The sequence below is a fragment of the Cydia splendana genome, chromosome Z, assembly GCF_910591565.1.
Source record: "Cydia splendana chromosome Z, ilCydSple1.2, whole genome shotgun sequence".
In the NCBI taxonomy this organism is placed as follows: domain Eukaryota; kingdom Metazoa; phylum Arthropoda; class Insecta; order Lepidoptera; family Tortricidae; genus Cydia; species Cydia splendana.
The window spans coordinates 17,437,536-17,462,100 of NC_085987.1; the positions used below are offsets into that span (position 1 = coordinate 17,437,536).

A 24,565-nucleotide genomic window follows, 5' to 3' on the forward strand; every position below is an offset into this window, starting at 1 on the left:
ACCAGGTTTTATAGACGTTAGCATTCGCACGCCATCGCCATCAGAATCAGATAAAGTACATAATTATTATTTTAATCTTTTTCTGATTTTTGCTTTTAGCCTGACGCCCTCTTGCCCCTTCGTGGTACTCAATTTAAGGTCGTTTTATGTGTTTTAATTACTTACACGTTCTTCCAATGAACATATTTTCCAAAAGAATGAAAGTTAAATACAAAACAAGAAGTGTACGAATAGTAGGTACCTGATGCCCCTCTGGTAGTGTTATTACCATCCCGCTAGCGTGGGTGTTTAAGCAATCGAACCAACCAGTGTAACATGACCGAGCGATGATGTACTACCCGAGCGTAATTGGAATGCGAGCCTATGCTGGTTAGTCCGAGCAGTCAGACCATCCGAAGCGCGCCATAAGCGGTTTTAATAACAACCATGCCCTTTACTTATTAATACAAATTATGAATACCTACATATTCCAGCTCTGCGTCGTGTTATAATAGAACCAAATAAAGTAGCTGTAAATAATAAAACGAAATCAGTTCTGTCAGTTTTTGATTGATTTGTTTGTTCATTTGTATAAATATGTAATTCAATTTACAGTTAATAAGATAAATTTAATCCGGATAATAAGTTAATATCTACTTAACTAGAATGAGACTTCTATTTTAGTTTTTACACTTATACCGGAAAAACTGTTTGAATATTTTTTAACTTTTAAAGCAGTTTACTGAATCACTAACTGACACATAATTATTTATTACAGCATGCTATTTTTATACTATACTATTTATACTGTTTTTGGGACTGGGAATACTGGGAATAAGAATTCCCAGTAGTTACCACCAAGCCGAGTTGGTGGGAACTAGTGGGATTTTTTTTCCCAGTAGTTACCAGTGGTAAAAGGTGGGAAAAAAAATCCCAGTAGTTACCACTGATAGGAACTTGGTGGTAACTAGTGGGAATAACCCCTCCTACTGAAAGATACGTAAAGGCTCCAGTACACAGTGGTCAAGGATGGTCCATGCCAAGCCACTAGGGAATGCAAATCGGTTATTTTCGGTTATTTTTTGTATGGAAATTATCGGTTATTAACCGAAACCGCGGTTATTTCCATACAAAAAATAACCGATTTGCATTCCCTACAAGCCACGCTTTGCAATGCGCAACTGTATAGGCCTATATCACTTAGATGTTCACACAATGGTGCATCAAAAAAAAATTGCAGGCTCTGATTGATATAAATCTATAAACTGAAAAGTCTCTTCATTAGCCCCCTCCAGACTATGCGCGTGAATCGCGGGCGAAGCCGCGAACGCGAGTGTGGCGTCGATTTCGCAGATTGTTCACGCCTTCGCGCCTTGTTCTCCGTTTTTTGTCGGTATTTCGGCCCGCGTCAAAGGAGACGCGAAGCGCGAACTTGCAAGACTCCACATTACACAATATTTTGACTCCTCTGTGGCAAGATAAATATTAATTATATTATGATTATATTATATTAAGCAGCTATACTTTACGGTTTTACAATAAAACAAAATGGAAAAACAGCTAAATCACGTATGATGCCATAGATAACTAACAGTTAAACTCGATCAGCTGATGCTTTTCCGCCATATTGCCGCAAACCAAACTGCGAAATCGCCGTGAAGTGTGCGAGTGTGGAGTCATACGTCAACTTCGCGATATGTTCGCTCCGCGACGTCGCGCCGCGATTCACGCACGTAGTCTGGAGGGGGCTGGACTGCCAGCCCTTATGCCCGATAAGAATGGTATTGGTTGACATAGTTTGATAATCATACTGGAACAAATTTAGGATAAGCTAAAAATAAACACGTGAAATATATTTGGCTATTTACTTTCATCCCTTTTTACCTGACCCAAAGAATGAATACGACAATCCAATCAGTCCACTTTTAAGTGTGTCGGAAACAATTGTGGGCACGGGCGTGTTGCATTTATATTAAACGAGGGCGAGGGACAGTTTTACTTTTACGTCCTCTTGCGCCTTCGTCGTACTCAATTTAAGGTCGTTTTTTGTGATTTTAATTACTTACGTCTTAAGCCCCCTCCAGACTATGCGCGTGAATCGCGGGCGAAGCCGCGAACGCAAGTGTGGAGTCGATTTTCGCAGACAGCGTCATCGACTCCACACTCGCGTTCGCGGCTTCGCCTGCGATTCACGCGCATAGTCTGGAGGGGGCTTTACACGTTCTTCCAATAAACATATTTTCCAAAAGAATAAAAGTTAAATACAAAAAAAGAAGTGTACGAATAGTACTACCTGATGTCCCTCTGGTAGAGTGTTATTACCATCGCGCTAGCGTGGGTGTTTAAGCAATCTAGCCAACCAGCGTAACATGACCGAGCGATGTACTACCCGAGCGTAATTGGAATGCGAGCCTATGCTGGTTAGTTCGAGCAATCAGCCGATCCGAAGCGCGCCCTAGGCGGTTTTAATAACAACCATGCCCTTTATTATTTAGCCTGAGTACAAATTATGAATACCTACATATACCAGCGGGCTCAGCACGGTTCCATTTTTATCGACTATCACTATGCGCGTCCCTTTCGCACTTACATACTTGTTAGAACGTGACAGGCATGGTGACAAGGGATAAAAACGCGACCGTGCTAAGCCGCCAGGTTTGCGTCGTCTTATAATAGAACGAAATGAAGTAGCGGTAAATAATAAAACGAAATCAGCTGTCGGTTTTTGACTGATTTGTTTGTTCGTTTGTATAAATATGTAATTCAATTTACAGTTAATAAGATAAATTTAATCCGGATAATAAGTTAATTTCTACTTAACTAGAATGAGACTCTTCTATTTTAGTTTTTACACTTATACCGGCAAAATTGTTTTAATATTTTTGATCACTTTTAAAGCAGTTTATTGAATCACTAACTGACACAATTGTTTATTACAGCACGCTATATTTATACTGTTTTTATTAGTATTGAATTCTAACAATATTTTGGTGGTAACCTTTTACCAGTGGTAACTACTGGGAATAAAAATTCCCACCTTTTACCAGTGGTAACTACTGGGAATAATAATTCCCAGTAGTTACCACCAAGCCGAGTTGGTGGTAACTAGTGGGAATTTTTTTTCCCAGTAGTTACCAGTCGTAAAAGGTGGGAAAAAAATTCCCAGTAGTTACCACTGGTAAGAACTTGGTGGTAACTAGTGGGAATAACCCTGATAACCCTGACAAACAATAATAGCGCTTTCTCTGCTACTCCTACTGAAAGATACGTAAGACTATCCCGTTCTGTCAGTTATCCCCACCACTCATGCCCAATCCAGTTTAATACTAGATTCATGGTGCCAAAAAACCGACAACTCCCCGATTGCCCAGCACGGCTGACAACTGACGGCCAGTCGTCCGCCATTGCATACAATAGCCCCCTGTACACAATTGCCAGGGCGTGGCATGGCCCATCCTTCACCACTGTGTACTGGGGCCTTTAGACTATCCCGTTCGGTCATTTCCCCCTCCCCTCATACCTGATCCAGTTATACTAGATTCATGGTTTTAATCATCTGTCGAAAGATGTTAAGCCCCCCATTCACACTCCTACCTTGTAGTCCGCCTCGTTGGGTAGGATTGTGTATGGGGGTTGCGGACTACGAGCCGTCCTACCGTTTAGCCGTTTGTAGGACGGCTCGTAGTCCGCAACCCCCATACACAATCCTACCCAACGAGGCGGACTACAAGATAGGAGTGTGAATGGGGGGCTTTAGTAAATTTACTGTGATTACAAAATTTATAGACAATAACTCTCTATACATTTATAGACGGGTCTTTCGCGATTTTATTTTATTACCTTTATTTACCGACGTTTCGACACAGGTTTCACTGGCCGTGGTCGCGGCTAAAGATTGGTTTTCCTAGGATAGCGGTGCCGTCATATAGCGGCCGTCTCCATACGAAATAATACGGCTAAATATGGATGTCGTTATATTTGTATGGAGACGGCCGCTATATGACGGCACCGCTATCCTAGGACACTAGAGCATAACTGATGTCCCAGCAAAATATCAAAACAGAGATTTGTGCAACTACCCGACGAAAAGTGTATGAAAAAGTTTGGGGTAGACATCACATTTTCAAACCACCCACTACCTACACATAATGTTAATTATTGTCAATAGTCCGACACGCAACACTCATAATCAACCTGTGTCGAAACGTTGGTAAAGCTCGGTTTTCCTAGGATAGCGGTGCCGTCATATAGCGGCCGTCTTCATACAAAATAATACGGCTAAATATGGATGTCGTAGTATTTTGTATGGAGACGGCCGCTATATGACGGCACCGCTATCCTAGGAAACCAGAGCATAAGTGAAGATAATATAAATGAAATAAATTCGCGATAGACCCGTCTATAAATGTGAGTTAATGTGTTCAAAACGCGAAAGTTTTAAATATTATATAACTCTGTATACCAACTGTATACACTCTATTTTCTTTGCTATAGATAATATATTAGGGAAGGATGTAGCCAAAGGATGTAGGAAATGGATAAATTATAAAAATAATTCTATGACAGGCTTTTATTCAGTATAAATTTTAAAGAGAACTTTATATGGGTAAAACATAATTTGATTACAAATTATAATCAATCGAGTTAACATTTGTCATTAAAATACATTAGGTTATCTTAGGCTGCATGAAAACTAAAAAATAGTATGCATCAGCAAATCATTAAACAAAGTGTGTTAAAATATAATTACATATAATATCATGCCGTCAGCACTAAATACCTAGTCAAACCAAAATTGAAAATCTAAATTAAAAATGTTTAAAAGGCACTTTAAAAATAAGGTGGGGTGATACAATGATTAGATGATTGGTAAAATTAATACATCCTTCGGTCCGTTGTCAATTTCTCTCGTCGCACTTCAGTTACACTTAAAATAGTAAATATTATTTTATTAAAATACATATGTACACATGTTAAAAATTCAACAAAGAACAGTCCATATCTAGCTACACCTATAGAAATTTCTATTGGAATCTATTATATTATTTCATTTGTAGATCAACGAATTACATCTAGGTATGTTTCGCTAGTCATACACTTGAACAATACATGTAACTTGTACATAGATCCGAGCAGAAAAACGACTCCTCGTCCACCGGAGCCCGCACGCACGAGCGGCGACAACTAACCGATTCAAATGTTAAAATAGTGCCTCTACAACTCCATTCATGCAAATAAAACTTGGTACATAATCAAATGAGCCATTACTGCGTCATAAAACAACGAAGTCATAAAAATGCATTCAATACATAAAAAAATATAAATAAAATGATATGAACTCAATGCCACGAGAGAACTCTTATTTAAAACTGCCCTTGATATCTATATTTAAAAAAACGTATACAAAACGTCCACTTGTTTACTGTTACAATCTCTTTAGCGATACAAATGACATTTTACATCACAATATAGAGACGTGAACGCTCCGCCGCGAGTCGTTGAAGAAGGCCGCCCTGGTCACTGCACTTCAGATACCACCACGGTCAGATAACTCCACCACTCCCTAATTAAAAGGATCAACTCCTCACACCACAGAATTCTTTATATATACATATATATTTACTCATAGATTCAGTCCACAAATTTGAAATAATGTCCACATTTTCACTACACGCCACATCTTGCGAGACCGCAACATGGCGAGTTGGTATTCGTTTATGTTCTGTTCACTAGGCGTTACATTAATTAAACGTTCTTCCAGTTCAAAATATTATTTAGCACATTTGAATTTGTTGAAAGTTTTTCTTAGTGAAGCACTGTTTAAAGTATTAAAACAATTGATACAATATATTACATATAACTGTTCCGGTTGCGATGCAACAATCGGTCACGTCTTGGTAGGACAAAATCCTGATACCTGTTTATGCACGTACGATACATAAACCTGGTGTGTAATGCGGTACCAATTAATAACTCGAGTACTACTTGTCTATGGGGAGAAGCCCGTCCTCAACGTGTTCTCGCACATCACATACGATCAGTTGCGAAGGCGTCCCCGGCCGCGGGACCCGTCGCGCTCCTGAAAACATTTAACAAATACTTTTAGGCGTTAATTACACTTGGCAATAAAAGCGCGCCTTGTATTTTAAATTTCATTCTCTGAAAAACTTATTTTAACAAAGAACTTTTTTCTTCATACCTCTAAAATATCTCCGCTACCCAAAGGTTATCTGAAAGAGATGCTCTTTAGCGATACGACCGCATGTTGTTTAACTCTACCCAGATTTATTTTCTTTGTTGTGTTTCTGTATCTGTACTGTAAATACAGGTATGTATTTTTACATAGAGTCCAACTAAGCTAACTCTGCGCCAACTTGCTAGAGACAAATTGTGTCGGTCGGTGCCACTGTAAACGTCATATTTTCATAGGAATTCGATCTTTAGGGTGGCGCTTCCACAATTTGTGGGTTACTAAATAAAGTAACTTTTGCAGTGCAGTAAATTAAAGGCACACTAGTATAAACGATGTGATTGTGAGTATGAACATGTGTATATTAATGATAAATATAGAATATAATGATAAAACGACATTACAGTTTTAAAGGAAACTCGCAAAAAAATTAATCTGTGTATAAAAAAAATTACATATTCGTTATAATGTTTTTTTTTTTCGCCAAGATGTAAAAACAAATAACGTGTCGTGTGCAGAAAACACACACACACACACACACAAACCCACGGTGTATAAGGGTTGCTTTAGTTTAGACCCACTACCCCTCAGCCAGGTGTGCATGCAGTTCTCAGTATCGTACCCTACGATACGAGAAAGATAGAGACAAATTTTCATGTCTACTAGCTAGCTAGTGAATAAATAATGCCAACCTAAAAGTGGGGTGTTTTTCAGTAGATTTTCATCAAAACACGATCGACGTCAAATGCCCTCTTTGGCGTCGTTGCCACGATTTTGCGTTGACGTCAATTGCCGTCTGTGCCGTTCAAAAGGTTAATAAAATACCTATCTCTTTCCTATGAAAAAGGGGGGTCTAAAAAATCGAAATTTTGTATGATGTAATTAATGGATGACCCCTAACATGCTAGTACAATGTGTATGAATATTATAACGTACCTTGTGATGAGGTCTGTAATTATTCGGATCACGGTCACGAAAACCATGATCACGACTGTCTCTTCCATCGCGGTCATCCCTCGGTTCGCGATGATCGCGGTGATCGCGATGATCACGGTGATCACGGTGATCGCGATGATCTCGGTGATCGCGCTGATCACGGTGATCGCGTTGATCTCGATGATCGCGGTGGTCCCGCGGGTCGCGATGATCGCGAGGATCGCGTTGCTCACGATGATCGCGCTGGTCGCGATGGTCGCGCATTTCTCTTTGGTCGCGAACCTCTCGGCCGTCACGTCCGTCGCGAGGATCGCGACCGTCTCTGCCGTACTCGCGGTAGTTGCGGAACCCACGGTTCACCTCTTGCTCATCGCGCGTATTCTCTTGGTTGTTATGATGGAGCGGCACCTTTCGCGAGTCTTCTTCCTCTTGGCGTCTTTCATAGTGAATAAAGTCATCAAAAATAGACGTCGAATGGCAATAGCTATGCATTATTCTTAGTACTTGCAAGCCTTTCGCGTGAGGCACCTCTTGGGTGTCGCGAGAGTTCGTCACGGGCTTGTTTTCATTATTTTCTAATTTGATATGCCGAAGTTGCACGTTTGGAACGTCTTTAACATAGACCCACCTGACGCGAAACTGCCCCTTCCACTTGTCTTGAGACCACACGTTAGAATTGGAATTATAGTCGACTGCGCTTATCATGCGCGCCATGCCACAAAAATGACCGCTACCATTCACCGAGAAAAACAAGTACACTGAACCACCCTCCCGTTCGCGCTCGCGGAATGCAGAATCCAGGCGCTTGTTGCCATGCTCCGTACTACACCATATCTCATATTTGATACTGCGATGAATATCGTCTTCCGAATAAGATTTAATTACGAAAAACCTGGCTTGAGGTGCGCTCAGATCGAATTCCTTCGGATTGTAGTCATTCTTGACCTTTAACTCATCAAGCACCGGATGCGGGATCACCGCAGTCTGAGGCGCAGCGGGAGGCGCGGCCGGAGGCACAGACATCGCGGGCCTCGCCTGGTGCTGCGGCGGCGGTGGGCCGCGGGGCGCCTGTGCCCACGCCGGCGGCGGCTGGTGCTGGGGCGGGGGGCCCCGCTGTAGTGGCGCCGCGGCCGGCACCGGAGCGGGCGCCGACGACGGGGCAGGTGCGACCGCAGGCACTGCAGGCACAGGCACCGGCATCGGCATCGGCATCGATGGAGGACCAGCCGGCGCCTGCTGTGGCGGCGGTGGCGGTGCCGTCACGACCGAGGCGGTTTTGCCCGCATCCCAGGTTCCAATATCCATGTTGTGCTTGCCAGGTACGATCGGCGGTGGGGGCATACCGGGGCCCTTCTTCTTGAGGCCCGTGGTCTGGGAAGTCGGGGCAGGCTTAGCCGGTTGGCTAGCGATTGAAGCCCATGTCATCTTTTTGGGTTGCGATCCTCCAGACGTGTCCTTGAGCTCGACCCCGCGCTCCTTATCCCCCTTGTGCTCGCCGAGCGACAGTGTCTGCACGCCCGACTCCACCGCCTTGACGCCGTCTGGCACGTAAAGGCCGTCAGCTCTGTAGTAGTCGTCATATTGTTTAGCACGACCTATTTGGCCCCAAGTAGAGTAATCACCATTACCATGAAAGTAGTTAAATGAGGAAGCGGGCTGTCCGAACGCAGCCGTGGAGAATGGCGTTGTTGAGGGCCCAAACACGCCTGAAATTGTACACAAATATCCGTAAAATTTGTAGATTAAGTTAGCTAACCTTTTGAACGGCAAACATTAAACAAGTGATGCGACGTTGACGTCTACAATGTGCAGGTTAAACAACTTTGGCGTTCAATAGGTTAAAAATAATTATTAATCCATGTAAACTTAAGACTACCATTTGAGGTAGAACAAGTAAATATAATTTTGGTCCTATGTTTGAATTTTACGTTGCAGAGTAGAAAAGGCTGAGACTAAGGAATATTATTATATAGCCAAGATGTTTTTTACACAACAAATCTCCTTGTTGATTGGGGCATTTAAGATTCTGAGAGTGGTGCTTTGTAACATGCGACTTAAATGATAATGTATGTTAAGTGGTGACTAAATCGAATAGGTACTAGCTACCATCCATTCCATAAGAATCGTGAGGATTGTATCCTCCAAGAAAAGTCATCGGTTCTGTTCCATTGGTAGACCATGTCCCATCCCCGACTCCAAAAGCTTGATAAGGAAGAGCTGTTGTACCATAATAACCTGAAAATAACAAAAGTCATTTCAGCACTCCACCCGAGTTTCTAGTCGATTGAGTAGTGTATGTTTACAGGGTGGAAAATTAAATAAGGTCAATAGAAGCATTAAATATTCAAGTAGCTTAAAAAGCTTCTAATGATACTGGTGACACCCAGGAGCTGAATGTAACAACCATAACTTTCCATCCTGTAAGTGCGTAGTTTAGATAAGCTAAGACTTCTTGTTACGAAAAAAAAATCTTATTTTTATTTTTAGCCTTAAACTAATTTCATAACTTTACTACTAATTCCTATTATAACTGGCATCGTAAACTATTCATTTATTGTAAGCGTGAGATTGGTCACTGGCACGTAGGCGAATTTTTTTTAGAGACGATTGGCATTAGCGAAAGTTATTACTGTTATTACCCCGCATTATTATTTTTATACCTACTAACAGTTAGGTACTATTGGAAAACTGAATTGTTATAGTTTCTTAAAGGGGCCCACTGATTACCAGTTCGCCGGACGATATCAACCTGTCAGTTGTTCGGAACCGTCACCATTTGCGTTTAACCAAAGAGAATAGAGTGTATAGAGGCGGATTGTCAAAGTAAATCATGTAGCCACTGTTTTACTGCCATCCTTCGACAGAAGATTAACACTGTTAGAACGCCATTTGACTTTGATCCTTATTCCTTCAATATTAATATTTAACAAGTTAACACATATCAGTGAAAGAATAATGATCAAAGTCAAATGGCGTTCTAACAGTTTTAATCTTATGTTGAAAGATGGCAGTAACTGTAATGTAGCTACATAATGTACCATGACTGTAACTCTCTATTTCAAATTCTCTTTGGTTTAACTGACAGGCTGATATCGTCCGGCGAACGGGTAATCTGTGGGCCCCTGTATTCGAATCCGTGTCCAAAAAGCAGCTCGCATGCAATCGAAATTAAAGTTATAGTCATTTAAAATGCGGCTACCATCGGCTACTGATACAAAATTTCACGTAGTTTTCTTTTGGAACACGTACTTTTTTATGCAATTACTAATTAAGGTAAAAGGGCAATATGCCAGTTTGTGGTGAAATGTATACTGAATGCCGATTGAAATTTTATGAAGTTATGATTATTGAAATTTTGCATTACATGAAAGCAAATTTACTATTAAATCGATTTCCCTTGGTTTAAAAATTATATGCTACAGATAAACTCAGTAAATGTCAGCAGATTTTGCGATAAAAAGAATCCACGTAAAGGCTGCTACTAAGGAAAGTTCAACCAGTCCGTTAATATCAATTTTAAGAGGATAGTAGCTTGTATTTTTTTGTTAAGTTCCCTATCCCAATCTACCTTTCACTTTCTCCGATAATGGTCAAAAACATATTTGGATTATACTTATCAATGATTTTTATGGAGTGGACGCCAGCTTAACCTAAGGTTCTGATTTCATATAATAAATCATGGAACTGTGACGTTACGTCTCCATCACTGAGGGCTTAGGGTGAGCATCCACCAGAGCTGTGGGAAGTTATGGAATGGTGCAAAGATCCCATTGATGTGCGCTTTTCTATTTATTTATTTTCCTCGTGAACGGCTGCGCTGCGCTACCTCAATTGTAATACATGCTCACCCTTAAAGAGATATGCAAGTAGCATAAAAGTATGTACCTACCTGCCGCGCTGTAGTGGTCGGCCGCTGACGAGATGGGTGGTGCGTAGGACGGTTGTTGCTGATGGCGCCATGACACCTCCGCCAGCTCGTCGCCGCCAGATTCTAACTGTTGCTCTTTCGGTGCATTTGTCACTATAACGTTAAACGATTTGCAAAGTAATGCAACAACCAGAGGAATAGTTTTGAAGACAGTTAAGGTATTAAATATCGACATTGACTAATTGCCAAAAATATAATATGCACACACAACCTACTGCCCATACATTAACGTATTCTGAATGTGCCTATCCTTCTGTGCACACATGTTTAGAGTTACTAGTCCAGATCTGAACTGTAAGCTTAACTATTAATTTAATTCCTGTAAATATCTGTAACTTGTTTTGTGAGCCAAATAAATAAAATAAATGTACATATTTTAGCACTGTGTCTGTGTCAATGTTTATATAATACCTTGGAAATACTCAATGTACTTATACAAAATTTCATCACCAATTAAAACATAAAAATATTGAATTTAATGGCTAGCTAAAGCAATATTTAGTGAAATTTTTATAGTTTTGTGAGTAATCGCTTTTGCCAAATATGTTAAAAGTGGGATCACTTCCAAAATAAGTGAGCTTGGCATTTGCCAACATGATGTGTCTAAAATGTAGATAGCAAAATATAGAATCCAACAATACTTCTAATTTATTATGGAAGGGAAAAGGGCTTAGCAGAAACCTAATTGTTAAACTTCATCTATGCACCCGTCTGATGCATGAAAAAAATATTGATTAGTTTGACTTTATTCTTTTATGTGCACAATGTGTGCAATTATAGATAGATAGTTTAATGGTATGAATTGCAAGCTTGATAATTAGTGTTTAAGGCTGTATTGTTTGGATGCCGTTATTTTCGGCTGAATTATGTCGTGACCTATAAAAACTATGTAACATCTGTTAGCTACCATAATTCACGCAAATAAACGATATATTCTTATCTTTAGCTCCCCAATTTTTTCATACTAGAGACAATAACAATCATTTTTAAATAAATCTTATAGGTATCACCAGGAGAGTTCAGGTGAATGATTAGACACACAGCTATACAGAGTACTAATTGCAAAAACAGCATTTTTTGAATGAGATTGAATTAAATCAACTTGAATTCTTTTTGGTCCATCTTGCAGTCAGTGGTTCAACTTGCTATCGGTATGAAAAAATAATACTAATTCCAAAATCTTGGTTTTATTTCATTACATGATTTTGTTGTGTGCGTGACTTCAACTCTCGTGTCCATATCTATACCTCACAAGAAATTAAGTATTAATATTCAGTAACTGTTACATCAAACATATTTATTTTCTGTTGCATTGCATAACCTCTACTTGACCATTTGTTTACCTACCTGTATATCCTGTACTTCAATAAGACTGACTGCTAAATTTATTGCAATTATTTTCTGGTACACACAATACTAGAAACAAAAACCTTAATGTACATTCGCAACAGCATTATTATAATATTACATTTTTCACAAGCTTTACTGCAACTTCATGCAGCATATAAATTTACTAATTTTGTATTTTTTTATTATTACTTATAAGTTAATTGCATAGAGACAAAAAGCTGGCAGCAGCATTCTAGCAGGCAATATAGTTCTAACTACATTGTCATGCATGAATTAATAACTCTTAGAAAATTCAACCACCAAAATATGTCAGCAACTTCTAATTGTTCAGTTTATGTCACCCAAAATTTTGTATAAAAATTTGATAATTCATCATGATCATTTATTTTGTGAATAACTTGATCTGAACTAGCTTGCCTAATTTGTGAGCATAGTGTGGAACTGTATGATACATGTTTTATGCTCTCTTTATTTAACAGTGGGCAATATGGCTATTGATCCACAAGAGAGCAAAGTGGTTATTAACATTATCTAGTAGGTTTCACTTCCAAGTGATGAATTTGAATAAAACATATAATATTAAATGGATTCAAGTTGAATTGAATGTGTAATGTTTTTTAGTTAGTATTTACCTCACTATGGTGGCAGTTACATAATGACAGCAAAGTATGTTTGACACTCTCACCCTTATAACCTTGCAATGGAGAATATGCCACATTTTTAATTGCTCGCTATCCTGCTATTTTGGATTATTTTGGTTGTTTAGGACGCATATAAGTGCAAGAGGTAAAAAACTACTTTTTATAATAAATAACTATAAATGCTCCACCACAGCTAGCTAGAGCTTTGGGTCCATGCCAATGCCTAGTGTACTTAACTATAGAAAGTAAACATTGAAGCCTTGAAACAAACAATAATATAGGTGCAATAAATAGTTGTTAACACCAGCAACACTTAACATTATAACAACAACTAAGAACTAAGCTAAAATAAGAATAATGCTACTGAGCATGTACTAGTAGGATTACATTACTACATGCTCAATGGCATTTTATTTTGCTTTTGCATATAACTAGTATGTGTAAGATATCAATTCACCAGGAACAGATATTATACATATAAGATTACTGTTTTGAAGAGAATGTCTTTAACATTTTATACTGCCAAACAAGCCCTTTACAGACATAAAATTGATGGTTATCCCTGATCAGCAACAGAGCTTAATGTTACCCCTTAATTTCAATATCAATATACACTTGTAATGACTATTCAAATACTAATTTTAATTAATTTAAGAAGGCAAAGTGTTGAAAACATTCTGAGTATTGCAAAGGGATAAAGATGCAGCATTTCAGAGGCTACCAAATTACACTGAATACTGAAGTTTCCATATTAGATTAATGGGTTAATAAAGGACATGCAAATTGTTTACAGAGATTAAACGATTATGTAGTTAAATTGTTACATGAAAACATTATTTGGATTTTCATACCGTATGTCTTCACTGACGGAGAAAATTACTATTTTTAAATAGGTACTGAATGATTATGTATTATAATGAAATATCATTTCCAATAAATAAGTTGAAAGCTCAAAATTACGACGCCAGTGACGTGCTCACAATGACGAACACCGGACACAAAGCCGACCGGTGTGAGAGACTCCTACGGAGAAAACAGATGCAACGTCATACTGATACTATCTTTACCTTGATTCCCTTGGCCTTTCATCCGCTTTATACACGAGTACCATGAAACAAAAGATATGTACAAACATAAGTATATTATTAATAATTGTGGTAAATAATTAAATGAGAAAATATCGTAGCGCTAAATACCTGATCTGACACGCCTGCTGACATTGGCCACGATTTTACTTATTTCGAGCACTTGTGTAGTCTTTTCTCACAACAATATCAAAATAAATCACATGAGTTTCACTACACAGAGCCTGAAGTGCTCAAGAGTCAATAACGAGCTTATATTGTCTGTAAAAATAAAATCCTAACGATGGTTTGGATTCCGGAAAGCGGATTCAGGCATCCAGCGGATGGGCAATTAGCAATGGCCGCCGAGTTAGTGTTGCCTACAATCATATTTTAGTTTTGCTCAACTTTAGCTCAAGAGCAAAGAATATATAGCTGGTCAAGCAGATCATGTCAGTAGAAAAAGGCGGCAAATTTGAAAAATGTAGGCGCGAAGGGATATCGTGTCATAGAAAATTTGAATTTCGCGCCTTTTACTACTGACAAGATTTGCTTGACCATCTATATGTTGCCAAGCAAAGAGCATGCACGATGGGAACTTTGATGGGAACCCATCAATATCCAGTGATCTGACGACTAGCACCGAGTGTAAGCACACTATTATTTTTTCGAGCCAAACAACAGGGCTATAACCGCAAAAATCGATGTTCACAAACTGCGGGTATCTTTCTCTCTCACTCTAATTACGCCTTCATTGGAGTAAAAGAGAAAGATCCCCGCAATTTACGAATTTCGGTTTTCACGGTAGCCCCCCAGGATTCCACAGCAATGTCATTGTCAATGTCAATATCATAATTTTTGGTTGCATGCGTCAAATGCGTCAATACTTCAATTCAATAGGCGGCATATAGGCGGGAAGCGGGAACACGGGAAGCCGAAGGAAGGTGCAAAAGAGCTTGGTTGGCGCTTCGCCTGGGATTGTAAATAAATTTAAGGACGCATTTGCAAGACGTTAAATCTTTTTGTGTTCTCAAATCGACTGTTCAATATGACACGATCTCAGAAGAAAAACAGCACGTCGAGTACTACCGATGATTTCAACAATGAGACGACTAAAAAACGTGTTGAGAATTCCTGGTTACTCCTAGCTGAAGGTAAGCTTCTAATCAAAAAACAAAGCTGCTTACAAATAAACAATCGTAAACTTATATAATGTTTTCTGAATGATCTCCAACACTACATCCATTGAACAAAAACTGTAATGGACTCGTTACATTTTAGGGAACAAAACTGAATTGTATTTAAAAAATATAATTGAAGCGACTCAAACATGAATGTTTCATTTACGAAATATTTATGTAATTATGGTTACTACTGACGTAAACTAATATCTGTATCTGCTAATGGCTATAACATGCTTGTCTTGTATTTTTCAGATTCATTACTAGAGAATTCCGAGTTTGCTATCATAACTCTTCCCAATCCAGCAAGCAGGAAGCCTAGCAAGTATTGTTTGGATGAAAATAACAAAAAAGTATATGAAGTTGTTACATTTAGTGAGCCCCATAGGTGCTGGTTCACCGGCCAAACTGTTAAGTCTGATGCTAGCATGTTTATGTTGACTCCCATACATCCTGTATTTTTAGGTAAGAAATAAATTTAATTCCAATATATTTTTCCATCACGGATTTCTCATAATTATCATATTGGCTCTAAAGTAAGAATGATACTGTTGATTAGGTACCTACTTAATTTGTTGTTTACTTGAGACCATAATTATATTGATGAACTGTTATGGAGGAGTGGGATGTCCTGATACTGGTACAGTAAATAAACAAACTTTATAAGGGAATAAAAATAAATTTATATTTGTATTTTGATACTAAGTTTAATAGTAAAATTAACAGAACAGCTATGTTATTTCCTATAAAAAAATCATTATTTTCAGTTTTGCCTCACATAAAGGAGCAATGCCAGAGTAAAGCGATACCCATTGAAGATTTGCTATCAGAAAAAGGCTTGAGCAAGCTTGTTGACTTCATTACTGGTGTTGACAATATTGCAGATCTAAAGGTTCTATATTTCTTTATTTAATTAACCTAGTATGTACCAGGACAACCCTGTTGAAAAACTGAGTAATCAATATTGATTAGGTTACTATCATAATCTTTTGTTTTGTCTTCACATACTTGAGTTGATAGCAGGTAGCAGTGGCGGCGCGTCAAACATATCCATAGGCAAGCCGCCTCATTTGGCTCAGGTACATATTTCCTTTACAACTCTGCTCAAATGTCCAAAAACAGGCAAGCCGGTGGCGGCTCAGCTTTTATGGACACACCGCCACTGGCAGGTAGTCTATTTGACTGAATGACTACAACTTTCGTTTGTTGATATGACATAGGCTATCCTTTTTTGTAACAGATCTCCTGTCCCATGAATATATAATCCACAAATTCTACCCAGTGTAATAGAACCTCTTGTTTAGGGCCCAGGATCATACTAATAATTTGTTGAATGGTTCCATGTGATGGGTTATAAATAACAATATAAATTTATGGTAAATGATAGTGATGGATTGCCATTATGTATATACACGGTGTAACATGACGAAACCGAATAATTTCAACAGCGTATTCCTGATCATATTTAGAGACAAAAATGTCCTATAAACTTTTTTAAAATTCGCGTAGTTTCAGAGTTAATACCAATTTAAAAAAATCATGTTTTTATTGTTACATAGTTCAAAACGCCTTCTCGATGGCGATGTTGCTGCTATGGGACGTAGTCTAAATATCCTTATTGATAGATGTCAAAAAGTGACAAGTAACACTTTGCAAAAAGTAGGTTTTACGAAAAAAAAAGTAAAAATTAATTTTATGTGACAAGTTTACCAATAACATTTATTTTTTTATGTACAAATACATTAAAAAAATTGAAAAAAAAAAAAACAAAAAATTTTTTTTAGCGAAATTGACCTAGTCATTAAATTTTTTTCTTCTTTTGACCTCAGAAATGCGTGGTTAAAATTATTCGGTTTCTTCATGTTACACCATGTATCTTTATTTTGTTTGTTGACAGGGACCTGATGATTTAAAAGCTTATAAGTATAATGAAAGTAAAACCTTGACATGGCTTGAAAATAAGGTGAAGAAATTAGCAAAAGTATTGAGAGCAAAGAAGATTCATGTTCGGTCAGGTGCTGCCTCTGCAACATTTGTAGCCAGTACTGCAAGTGATGATACCGTGGATGAAGGTATGTAATTTGCCCAACATATTGTTTTCTTATGCTAGTACAGTCGCCTCCAAATATATCAGAGCAGCCAAGGCGCTCACAAATATATGCATTTGCCTCTATTGTCAAGGCATTAAAGTGCTTGGTCAGATATTTTTGAGCACCTTGGCTGTTCCAATATGATGTCGCTCCAATATCTGATGGCAACTTTACTATCACTCCCAAAAAATTATGAGCTATTATAAATGCAAAGCATTGAGCATAAAAAACCAACAGTGTAAAGTATTACTAATCTAAATCACAAAATAAAATTGGACTTGAATTACAAATCTAATCGAAATTAATGCTATTCAATATCCATCATTTATTTAAAACCATAACCTCCAAGTCCATGCGACATGCTAAAAAAATATTTGCACTCTTAGAGGATAAAATGAAACATTGTCCACTGATTTCAAAGTATAATAGTGTCTTTCTGCAGGTTGATGATTATAGTAACATACTGTGTAATGGTCAATGTTTCAGAGTTTTTCTTGAAGTACGCTCTTGGCATAATAGCTGAATATCTTGAAGAGGACCTTGTGGAATTATTGGAAAAGAAATTTGATTTTAAACCTGACATGATTGAATCTTTGGGACAAAAGAGAAAATCCGAAGTTGTAGAAAGTGACAATAAAAGAATAAAATCCGAAAACACTGAAGAAAGTAAGTTAGTGACTGCTCTATCACCACTTTCAAATAATGTCACCAAACAGAAACCCTTAACTGCTAAAGAAAAAGCTCGTCAAAAAGCTGCAAGTGGTACTAAAACCATATCAGCTTTTTTTACTAAAAAGTAGCCTGCGATAACTGAATAAAAATAATCACAAAAATAGTTTGTTTTGTGTTTAAAGTAACTCGAGACTGGTCATTGACCTGCCTCTCTAAATTCTGCCGATCAACAGCTAATACTCAATCATTTATTGCACATACCTAACATTAACCCTTTACCAGGCTAAGGGATATATATTTCCCACATACAGTACTTCAAAAATGTGTTCTATTTTCGATCAGTAAGGCTGATGATTTTTGAACTGTCAGCCTGGTAAAGGGTTAAATGTTGCCCCCTAGAATCTGATGTCAGCTGCCGGCAGCCGGCACATGACACAAGAAAATTTAAACAGTAATATTTGTATTCCCTTTATTAAAGTAAGAAAGTTCATACATATACAGTTAAATAAGTTAAACTTCGATAAACACTTCATTCTCTACATGCACATTTTGGCAAATTGATCACATAACTCCTTGTGCTTTGGCCACTGTTGCACCTGACATTCCCTGGAATAAAAGAGTTTACCTATTACCAAATATCTGGTGTCTAGAGAATGTTGGGTCATTGCGGTAGTTTCCGTCCATGCTCTAGTTTTCGTCCACTTGACGCATTAGCAAATAATATATGTATTTCATATTAAATTTGCTACTTGCATAATATCTTTTAAGGGCTCCGTAGCCAAATGGCAAAAAACGCAACCCTTATGGATTCGATGTATTCTGTGAACCGCATTAGGATTTTCACACAAAAATAGAAAAAAGACAGTAAATTTTGGGGGTTCCCCATACTTAGAACTGAAACTCGAAATTTTTTTTTCATCAAACCCATACGTGTGGGGTATCTATGGATAGGTCTTCAAAAATGATATTGAGATTTCTAATATCATTTTTTTCTAAACTGAATAGTTTGCGCGAGAGACACTTCCAAAGTGGTAAAATGTGTCCCCCCCCCCCCCCCTGTAACTTCTAAAATAAGAAAATAATAAAAGTAAAAAAAATATATGATGTACATTACCATGCAAACTTCCACCGAAAATTGGTTTGAACGAGATCTAGTAAGTAGTTTTTTTTTAATACGGCATAAATCGTAAACCGCAATTTTATTAGGTATGTTACTTGCTGCTACGGAACCCTTCATGAGCGAGTCCGACTCGCGCTTGGCCGCTTTTTTATGTAGATAGATATAATTATTGTTTACACATTAAGGATTGCATTAAGTCCAAATTTGTGCAATGGTGTAGGTTTATATTGAAATTTATCAAGTGGACGAAGACTAGCGCAATGACCCTTAAAATAAATAAATAAGTACCTTTCGTGAGTACCTTAGTTTGTTTGGTGCACTAGGTTCAAATAGGTATTTGATAGGCTTAAGTATACTAAACGCGGGATTCCACCAGTGTACGGCAATGCGCGGCACAAAAATGCCTGTGCTAGTTGTGCCGCACACTGGTGGTATCCAGTTATTATTATATTAATTACCGGCCGCAGTACCACTCGGTCTTGCACCGCGAGCACTTCTTGCTGGCGGCCTCACCGCACTTGGCACATTTGGCGCCGCCGCCGTCCAAGGCCAGCGCCGCGTCGCTGGTATACGACTCCAGGAGTTGCTTGGCCATCTTGCGCGACTCGTCGCTACCGTCCAAGTCGAAGAGACGGAGCTGCTGCTTGGCCAGGGTTTTGGTGCGTTTGTGCACTTGGCGCATGTATGAGTCCTTTATCTGGAAAAGAAAATGATGGATAGCAGGTATATCGTATATCTGCATGTCTGCTGAATTCCTGCCGTGACAAAACTTCAAAAAATTTCAACATTTATACAGCAAATATGCCACAACGGCACTTTTACACGTCAACATTGAATTTACATACAAGCATAAATAATAATACATCAACAATTATAAAATACAACTAACTACCAATTTAAACTAACATTAGAATTAGAAAGACATTAAACTTTATGATAAAATTTCGATATCGCATGCCTGTACGGGACCAATTAAAATAATAGAAATGAGAGCCACAGCCGGAGATTTGCACTAAGCACGATGAATGCGAAACGCCTTTTATAAAAATTAAAGAGAGACGGAGTTCGAATATTGCGGCAATAAGTGAAACTGGCATTACATTGAGTAAAAATTATAGCGTCTAGTTTATCAGTCTTGCTCGTAATCAGGTCAGAAGGTAATTATTACTGCCTATTGAGTTAGGGTCATACTCATACCTGTGGCACAACCTCGATGAGCGTGCAGCCCGGATTCTTCACGTTAGTGCAGCCGTTAATGTTCGAGTAGTCTCCCACGGAGAGACGACACAGGAACTGCTTGAGATCGCCCAGCGGCGGCACTTGGTCCAACATATTCTCAGTGAGTCGCGCTTGTAGCTGGGAGAAGAAAGTATAAGATAAAATAAATAAATGGACTTACTCAGTTCTCTGAATTCTCAAATAGATATAGTAGATGTAAGCTAATAAGGTACCTCTACCCAACTTAGGTGTAGTGTATTAAGTGTATATCAATAATAATAAATAAATAAATAAATCAAGCAAATCTAATGATATATATTCCAGTGTTTTTCAAACTATGGATCGCGGCCCCCTGACTGGTCGCGAAGCCTCTACCGGCTGTAAGGCAATACACAAGTGAAACTTGTACGTACTAGTCTATTTAGTCTGATGGTGGTATTGTAATCTCTAAAAAAACACAACGGCTTTTAAAATTCTTCAAATAAAAAATGAAATCATCAAAAATTTGTTAGAATTTTGTTTTGCACTTCATCTTGCCAAGCGATCCGCCATCGGATGCGCCAGCCGCGGCTCCGCCAGCAGCAGCCGGCGCAGGTACAGCCCCCGCCGCTGTGTGCAGCACCTGTCCAAGTCTCGGCGGTGCGGTGGCACTCGTCGATGGGATACTGATGCGCCAGCCGCGGCTTCAGCAGCAGCCAGGGCAAGCACAGACCCCGCTGCGTTCAGCATCTGTCCCAGTCTCACCCGGCAGAAGGTGGTGCGGCGGCACTCGTCGATGGGGCACTGGTGTGCCAGCCGCGGCTCCAGCAGCAGCCAGGGCAAGCACAGACCCCGCTGCGTTCAGCATCTGTCCCAGTCTCACCCGGCTGAAGGCGGCGCGGCGGCACTCGTCGATGGGGGACTGGTGTGCCAGCCGCGGCTCCAGCAGCAGCCAGGGCAAGCACAGACCCCGCTGCGTTCAGCATCTGTCCCAGTCTCACCCGGCTGAAGGCGGCGCGGCGGCACTCGTCGATGGGGCACTGATGTGCCAGCCGCGGCTCCAGCAGCAGCCAGGGTAAGCACAGACCCCGCTGCGTTCAGCATCTGTCCCAGTCTCACCCGGCAGAAGGGGGTGCGGCGGCACTCGTCGATAGGGCACTGGTGTGCCAGCCGCGGCTCCAGCAGCAGCCAGGGCAAGCACAGACCCCGCTGCGTTCAGCATCTGTCCCAGTCTCACCCGGCAGAAGGCGGTGCGGCGGCACTCGTCGATGGGGCACTGATGTGCCAGCCGCAGCTCCAGCAGCAGCCAGGGTAAGCACAGACCCCGCTGCGTTCAGCATCTGTCCCAGTCTCACCCGGCAGAAGGCGGTGCGGCGGCACTCGTCGATGGGGTACTGGTGCGCCAGCCTCGGCTCCAGCAGCAGCTGGCGCAGGCACAGCCAGAGCTGCACCTCGGTGCGGTGCATTTGCAGTCGCTCATCTTCGGACGGCTTTGCCCAGCGGCCGACTGAAAAATGCAACACCGAATCATATCTCACCATGTTGTCCGATGTTACCGTCATGTTTACAATACCCAATACCGAATCAAGTTTTATAAAAAAGACGGAAACAAAAAAATATATAACTTCCTAATGAAGCGAATTCCAATAAAATATAGAGTAGTTACAGTTGAAGGCTTGAAGCTCGCCGGACTCAGTGGTCCTGTGCCACGGTGCCTCCTGCAGCAGGTGGGCTAAAATTGAGGGTACGTCGTTGGTCTTGTAGAGGCCCGTCGCGATGGAGGCGCCTACTCCGGCTCCCTCCATGTGTTCGGCTATGTATCTGTACAAGAACCACGATATGAGTAAAAACGAGGTATGATGTATGTACATCATACATACTAAAGATACATGCAGGGAGTGATGTAGGCGTACATTTTCTAGCCAAACCTAACAGGAGCTATTAGGACGTTGTCAGTACAGGCAGTCAGGAGGTCATGAATTTGTATTAAATTCTAAAGTATATAAATACGTCGTCGCTACACATGATTTACTACATAATATGGTATTTTAGGCACTGACCGCACGATAGTGATGCACCGCATGCTGATGTCAAACTGCAGGTCCCGCTGTCGGCGCTCGAGCTCTTCCGGTGCAGTCTCGCATTCCAGCTCCTTCGCGCTCTGGGGCTTTAAATATCCGTTACTGTGGAGTCAAAAACTTTTCACTTTATCGTCGAAATATTCAATTATTATATTAGACATTAATGAAAAAAACGTATCGATATATTGATAGTTATCTTACTTCGAACTGGAAAATGGCAAGCACAAACAAGGCGGCCAGTCTTTGCAACATATAGGACGATCCAAACTCACGAGGTGTTCATAATATAAGTACCTTCGCGTGCTTAAAATCGTCAACGATATACACTCTTTAAATCAAATTGTCTTCAACGCACCGTACGAACGTAGCCTAAGTCTTACTTGAGTAGCGCCAGCAACGCCGTGAGTTGCTCCACGGCGTACCCCAGCAGGTCGACGATGACGTCGCTCAGGCACCGGGCGCCGTCCTCGTGGTACAGCACCGTCTCTAGGAGCCCAACGCACGCTGCTTCGTGGTACAGCTGCTCCAGAACAGGAGTCAAAATACACATATATATCATCTGGCGACGAGGATGGAATAGCAAGTAAAATGACCGTTTGCATTGACGTCTGATTTATTACTGACTTGGTAGGTAGATCACAAAACTAGCATACATATCAATTTTACTTCTTACATCATGTATCAGTTTGCGGGGATTCCCGCTGGATAATTTTACCCCGACTTTTACTTAAACTTTTTATCCCGAAGTGGGCCGGGCGCAACAGGGTTTGCAATTAGGTACCTAAGTATGAGATGACAGTAGGTAGGTACTAAGAGGGAGTGTACTTCACTTCTTGAAGTCACGGGCATAGGCTAGTCTTTAATATTCTACAGAGAGTATCTGTTTCTATAGGTAGTGCAGTGATAACTTACCACCATGTAAATTCCAAACGTACTCGAGGGTGCTGGTTCCAGTTTCAGTATTTGAGGGTAAACTTTATACCGCCATACTTGGATACATATCGCTTCTTGAACTAGAATTGGTAGCTGAAATGTTGTGTCGGTTAGTTATTCACATTATAAATTTGTTAATATATTTTAATGTCTAAGACTGGAATTTTGAATAAGGTAGGTATATATCCAAATAACTATGCATACCTTCCCAGAGGAAATCAAAGTCTCTTTGGTAAGTTCTTCTTGCATAGATGTTGCTTCTAACACTGCTTGCTGGTTGAGTTTCTGAAGTCGGATATGCCAGTCGATCCACCTAAAAGTTTCAAGATGGATTTACATAAGGGAGAAAATAATTAAATCTTGGGTGCTTATTATATCTACGTAATTTAATCAATCAATCTTCATTGTCGCTATGGCATTAATTATCTTACACTTGATTCCCTATGCTATCAATGCGGGATGGTTCGATACTGTCAACAAACATATCTAGTTCGCCTATTTCCAAAGCACTAAGCTGAGGATCCTTCTCAACCATCTTTCAAAGTTACTTTGTACACTTGAATTAATAAGCTAAGTATTTGATTGATTAGCAAATTTAATGATCCAGATAAAAACTGAGTAACCATAGCAACGTTTGCTCCAAGTTTGCTCGATAATCCAAAATACGCGCCACCGGAAGCATAGATTTATTAGGCATGCGTAATAAGTTTATGACCGGGAGTACACAATCTACTACGTGTTTATTACCTAAAGGCCCCTGTACACATTGGGCCAGCGTGGACCAGTCTGGGGGACGCTTTATGCATTAGAGGGAGCAAGTGATATTGCTATCTCATTCTACCGCATGGCTGCGTCCCTTGGACTGGCCGGCCCTGGCCCAATATGTACAGGGGCCTTAATATAAGTACCTACTATAGTTGGTCAAGCAAATCTTGTCAGTAGAAAAGGCACGAAATTAAATTTTCTATGGGACGATAACCCTTCGCGCCTACATTTTTTAAATTTGGCGCCTTTTTCTACTGACAAGATTTGCTTGACCAACTATATATACTCTTTGCAAATTCCCGTCCATGCCTTGTCCATGCATGTAGCCCGCGCGTCTAAAGGCCGTAACACACTATCGCGAGAAAGAGATATCTGTTTCTCGCTCTCACTTATGGGTGCGACGCTCCTAGTGAGTATTATATTCTTTGGTGCGACGCA

The 24,565-nt window shown here is 39.9% G+C and overlaps 4 protein-coding genes across 6 annotated transcripts in view; 1 reads left to right on the forward strand and 3 right to left on the reverse strand.

Moving 5' to 3' along the window:
• Nucleotides 1-24,565, reverse strand: part of LOC134804822 (uncharacterized) — a 470,867-nt gene that overhangs the window by 123,886 nt on the left and 322,416 nt on the right. The gene's annotated exons all lie outside the window — the stretch shown is intronic.
• LOC134805325 (YTH domain-containing family protein 3) lies at nucleotides 4,535-14,456 on the reverse strand. Of its 3 annotated transcripts, none has more exons than XM_063778647.1 (6): nucleotides 14,221-14,456; nucleotides 14,092-14,116; nucleotides 10,995-11,126; nucleotides 9,212-9,340; nucleotides 7,106-8,811; nucleotides 4,535-6,058 (listed from the first exon to the last, which is right to left on the reverse strand). In XM_063778647.1, the coding sequence occupies exons 1-6, from the start codon at nucleotides 14,242-14,244 to the stop codon at nucleotides 6,017-6,019; spliced, it is 2,058 nt and encodes a 685-aa protein (XP_063634717.1). In that variant the 5' UTR covers nucleotides 14,245-14,456; the 3' UTR covers nucleotides 4,535-6,016. The 3 variants fall into 3 exon arrangements, with proteins under 3 accessions (XP_063634717.1, XP_063634715.1, XP_063634718.1); XM_063778645.1 differs by having other exon boundaries at nucleotides 9,209-9,340; XM_063778648.1 differs by lacking the exon at nucleotides 9,212-9,340.
• Nucleotides 15,029-18,177, forward strand: LOC134805117 (ribonuclease H2 subunit B). Its single transcript, XM_063778417.1, has 5 exons — nucleotides 15,029-15,242; nucleotides 15,525-15,734; nucleotides 16,037-16,161; nucleotides 17,167-17,341; nucleotides 17,846-18,177. The coding sequence occupies exons 1-5, from the start codon at nucleotides 15,137-15,139 to the stop codon at nucleotides 18,157-18,159; spliced, it is 930 nt and encodes a 309-aa protein (XP_063634487.1). The 5' UTR covers nucleotides 15,029-15,136; the 3' UTR covers nucleotides 18,160-18,177.
• LOC134804323 (zinc finger MYND domain-containing protein 10) lies at nucleotides 18,497-23,975 on the reverse strand. Its single transcript, XM_063777332.1, has 10 exons — nucleotides 23,794-23,975; nucleotides 23,567-23,675; nucleotides 23,342-23,455; nucleotides 22,810-22,949; nucleotides 22,409-22,531; nucleotides 22,015-22,169; nucleotides 21,704-21,855; nucleotides 20,349-20,507; nucleotides 19,610-19,848; nucleotides 18,497-18,637 (listed from the first exon to the last, which is right to left on the reverse strand). The coding sequence occupies exons 1-10, from the start codon at nucleotides 23,895-23,897 to the stop codon at nucleotides 18,568-18,570; spliced, it is 1,365 nt and encodes a 454-aa protein (XP_063633402.1). The 5' UTR covers nucleotides 23,898-23,975; the 3' UTR covers nucleotides 18,497-18,567.

Excerpts from the sequence above, each read along its gene's own strand:
- LOC134805325 (XM_063778645.1), bottom strand. The coding sequence starts at position 14,244 with ATGTCAGCAGGCGTGTCAGATCAG. Across the intron at positions 9,341-10,994 it reads CGACCACTACAGCGCGGCAG|GTTATTATGGTACAACAGCT; the intron begins GTAGGTACATAC and ends TGTTATTTTCAG. Across the intron at positions 6,059-7,105 it reads ATTACAGACCTCATCACAAG|GAGCGCGACGGGTCCCGCGG; the intron begins GTACGTTATAAT and ends AAATGTTTTCAG.
- LOC134805117 (XM_063778417.1), top strand. The coding sequence starts at position 15,137 with ATGACACGATCTCAGAAGAAAAACAGCACGTCGAGTACTACCGATGAT. Across the intron at positions 15,243-15,524 it reads CTGGTTACTCCTAGCTGAAG|ATTCATTACTAGAGAATTCC; the intron begins GTAAGCTTCTAA and ends TGTATTTTTCAG. Across the intron at positions 15,735-16,036 it reads CATACATCCTGTATTTTTAG|TTTTGCCTCACATAAAGGAG; the intron begins GTAAGAAATAAA and ends CATTATTTTCAG.
- LOC134804323 (XM_063777332.1), bottom strand. The coding sequence starts at position 23,897 with ATGGTTGAGAAGGATCCTCAGCTTAGTGCTTTGGAAATAGGCGAACTA. Across the intron at positions 23,456-23,566 it reads CTTTGATTTCCTCTGGGAAG|CTACCAATTCTAGTTCAAGA; the intron begins GTATGCATAGTT and ends ACAACATTTCAG. Across the intron at positions 22,532-22,809 it reads GCGTTGCTGGCGCTACTCAA|TAACGGATATTTAAAGCCCC; the intron begins GTAAGACTTAGG and ends TTGACTCCACAG.